This window comes from Fusarium redolens (genome assembly GCF_020744475.1).
Source record: "Fusarium redolens strain MPI-CAGE-AT-0023 chromosome Unknown BKA55scaffold_29, whole genome shotgun sequence".
In the NCBI taxonomy this organism is placed as follows: domain Eukaryota; kingdom Fungi; phylum Ascomycota; class Sordariomycetes; order Hypocreales; family Nectriaceae; genus Fusarium; species Fusarium redolens.
Genome location: NW_025763692.1, coordinates 211 through 4,327, shown reverse-complemented (window position 1 = coordinate 4,327; position 4,117 = coordinate 211). Strand labels below are relative to the sequence as shown.

Genomic DNA, 4,117 nt, shown 5'->3' with positions numbered 1-4,117 from the left:
AGAAAAAGAAAGTTAAATAGGAGAGGAGATTTTTCTAAGAGAGAGATACCTAAAGAATAATAAAAGAAAATAGGAAAATACCTAGGAAAAATAAAAATAAAAAGAAATAGTTATAAAATAAAAAAGATTAAGTTATAAAAAGAAAAAACTATAATTATATAAAAAGTATTAACTTATAAGTAATTAATTAAATAGATATTAATATATAAATAGTAATTAAATTATTAAGAAGTAGTAATTAAAGAAAGTTAAAGTAATTAAGTAATTAGTATTATAGTATATATAGTAAGAGTAATTATAATATAAGGACTTATAAGGATATTCTTAAGTTATTTAAGGAGGAATTTAATAAGTAAAAGTTACCTTTTTTAAACTATAGCTTAAGCTTTTAAGTTATACCTTAAAAAGGTTAAGGAAAGTGTATTACTTACTTATCTGTATTGCTTGCTTATTAACTATATTATAAGAAACTTACTATTAATTATTAATTTATTTTAGTAGGAAAGAAATAAGTAAAATAGTATAGACTTAATATAATATATAATTAGTAAGTAGCTAAATAAAGGCTAAAAAGTAAATTAGAAATTAAGAAATTTCTATATTATTAAGTAAACGACTTAGTACTTTACGTTCTTATAACGCAAATCAAAGCCTACAAGCTCTTTTCCTTTTCAACTAGATACACCCGACTCTCAATATGCTCAATGCCAACCAATTTCTCGTGTAAGCCACGATCCTTGAGCCACGACTTGACCATCTTATCGTCCACTGTGTCTGCGTCCCTGATCCAGTCCTCCGTAATGGGCCCAAGAAGTTGCGAAATAGCAGCCCACGCATTTTGAATGAGACTGAGGCTTCCAGCGCGCCGGAATTTCAATGTCACTGATAGAACCAAAACGAGGTGCAACAAGGTCACAACCGCCACGATGATGAAAGCAGTCCAGCCTAGTGGTCGAGTGACTTGGGTTAGAGAGACCTGTAATGATGGGCCGACAGCATCAAACATGGCGATTCTATCGTAATAGCATATGGAGCATAATCTCGTGAGGTATGCTTGAAGAGCAAGCGCTGGGTTCTTTGTGGACATGACCGTATCTTTGAAAATGGAGAATTGGGCGCTGTTAACCATACCCTCATATAACGGGTCCCACCCCACAGTGTAAAGAGCATCCACGGTTTCGAAGTACTCTCCAGATAAGCTTAAACCTTCAGGCTGCGTTTTCCATTTCCATGAGCTTGGTGATAGGTCAAATATGCCACGCTCTACAGTCGTACTATTCGGTCTCAAAGCCCCAAGTTGTTGTAAAACAGCCTTAGTGTTCCATGAAGTTGTCGAGGCGTCCCAGATCAAGAATGGCTCCGGAGGTATGGACGTGGACCTCGTCGCGTTGACTATCATCCTTTGTGCCTGGAATGTAGTCATGCAAAGCGTGATTTGTAGACGCACAGATATGCCTGATGAGTCTGACCTTGTAATAGACTCCCACACGTCGGAGTCATCCAAGTCCCCCACTGCTTCAACCAGCGTTGCGTTGACAATCAGATAAGAGTCACCAGTTTCCTTTTCTCGTCGCGATTGCATGAATGAGTAGATTCCTACGGCATCGGTTAATACACCAGAATATTGAGACGTCCTTTATCAATTGCTCCTACCTTGGAATGAATGCTCCTGGCTGCCATGACACAGTGCAAGCGACCAGTCAGGTTCTGAGTAGTTCCCGCCCGCGGACGCAGCAAAATTGCATTTGAAGGAAATCGAGAAATTCTTGCTACCAAGGTCTTCTTGCTGGACAAGACCCGCCGGCTTCTTGTTGATATTCGCCAGGCCTATTACTTGATAACCCTCGCTAGCAGAGAATTCAACATTTGTGAGTTTTGGACGCATGCAAACCACTCGCGTGTCTAGAACAGTGGCGAATCCATGGTATTTTGTTACGCGACTTCTCTCCTCGTCATTGTTGATTGGGAGAAGCGCTCGCAGCACGGACCCTGTGTCTAAAATGCCGGTAGAATTCTCGGGAGGAAAAGCTTCTTGTTGAGCAGTCGTTTGGGAGGTTGTTGCGTCCGGAGTCCATTCAGCGAAGGCTGGATATCGCGAAGGTGTCAGGTCGAGAAATGATGGAGCGTCACTCGGCATAGCATCATACGTATGCCCATTTGTTTCTATGCCATAGTGGGTCTGTGGGATTGAACTTGCTACTGGAATGGAGGCGATGCCGACTTGTGATAGTAAAACCGTCGAGGTGAATTGCAATGACAGAGTCGTTAATACCAGAAGCGCAGTGAGTAGGCCAATCGATACAGATCCACGGTGCCACTTTGCTTTCATGTTACCCAAAAGCGACCAGGGACCGGTATTATTGAACCTCATGATAGATACAGATGCTGCCACGGGTAATGGGATAGCGCCCCTCTGAAGCAAGATTGCCGCGAGCATAGACGTGCAAGTAGCTGCTTGAGCAGCTGTGGCCCATCTCAGAACAAGAGATGTAATGGTGATAGAACGTGCCGTCCATCCAGCAAGAACAATACTTCGCCAGACACTGTTGTTTTCGTTAGCTCCCCATAGGAAGGCCAGAAACGTCAAGCAGCCCAGACAAACCACAAATAGGAAGGCTAGAACAGTGGTCGAGACTCTTCCCAGCTGTGACATTAAACTGGATCGGCCCGGGGTAGAAGGATTACCGTCCATGATACACAGACAATTGATTGACAAGCTCCTATTTATGCGCAATCTTATCTTAGGCACGCATTTGCGACGAGGTGGTAGGTATATTGAGCTATTAGAACATGATGGGAAGACGGGAATAAAATAGAGTACAGTGCAAGCTATGGTAATACATGCTTCAAGTCTAGTCTCCGTTATCAAACGGGCTTGGCATCAGCTTTACGTGTTATGTTATAGTGGCAGCGGCAGGGCGCAGTCGAATGTGTTCTAGCCACAGCCACAACGCCGCCCATTCAGCCTTTGGCTTAGAACTCGCAACCAATAATGATAGAGTAGTCAAGGGTTGGAATGCAAGTAGATTACTGAGACTATTCAAACGCCTCGAAATTGCATTTATATTTTAGCCTAATTAGTAAAACTATCTACTTACTTAGTTAAATATAGAAATGTCTTAGGCCAGCAAGCTAATAAATAGCTTATTGCTACAGGCTTTATATTAGCTAATAAAACGCCTAGGCCCTAACCTAACCCTAGTAACTAATAACTAAATTAACTCTAATAAAGTTAATTTTAGTAATCTATTTTAAACCTAGTTGCCTAGTCGCCTAGTTTTATAGTCTAAAATTAATTATTATATAATTAATTTAATTTACCTTACTTTATAAGAGGTAGAATTAATTTTTAATTAAGTATAAAATTAAATTTTAAAAAATAAATTAGTATTAAGGTAAACTTAATTTTAATAGGGAATTAACTTAAATTTCTAATTAATATTTAGTAATATATTAAGTTCTAATTTTAGCTTATTAATACCTTTTATAATAAATATAATAGCTAGCTAGTAATTATTATTAATTTTATTAAGAAATAATTTATTAACTTATAATATTTAACCTTATAATAAAGCATAGCCCTTTTAACCTTATATACCTATTTATACTTTTATTTAAGTATTAGATTTTTATTTATTAGGAATACTAATATACTTACTTAGCTAGAGAAGTTATTACTTATCTTACCAAAAGGCATCTTATATCCCTATTATCTGTCTTATTTTTAGTAAAAGAGGAAATTTACTATTACTTATTAGCTTACACCCCTGCTAGTTCCTCTTTTACTGAAAATGTAATAGTGCTTTAAATTCCCTACCTGTTTTTTTTTATTAAAAGTGCTTTAAAAACCTTCTTATTAGGTAGTTTATTCCTTTATTAAAACCTTTGCAAATAGCTTTACTTTAGTAATATATAGCCATACTACCTTATAGCTACTTATATATAAATTAATATTTTAATTATATATATTTTATAACTGCATTTTAGATATATAGAAAGCTCTTTACTATTTAATTTTTATTTTTATAAATCCCTTATTTTTATTATATAATATATTAAATTTTCTAGTAACCCTAATAATCTTTAAATATATAGCCTCTAGAGTTTTGTTATAATC

The 4,117-nt window shown here is 36.6% G+C and overlaps 1 protein-coding gene across 1 annotated transcript; it reads right to left on the bottom strand.

Annotated features, from left to right (window-relative positions):
• Nucleotides 1-652: 652 nt before the first annotated feature.
• On the bottom strand, nucleotides 653-2,692 carry BKA55DRAFT_697572 (uncharacterized protein; the record flags this gene model as incomplete). Its single annotated transcript, XM_046200401.1, has 2 exons — nucleotides 653-1,596; nucleotides 1,654-2,692. 2 exons carry the CDS (start codon nucleotides 2,690-2,692, stop codon nucleotides 653-655), a joined length of 1,983 nt encoding a protein of 660 aa, XP_046041843.1.
• Between the last annotated feature and the right edge of the window lie 1,425 nt (nucleotides 2,693-4,117).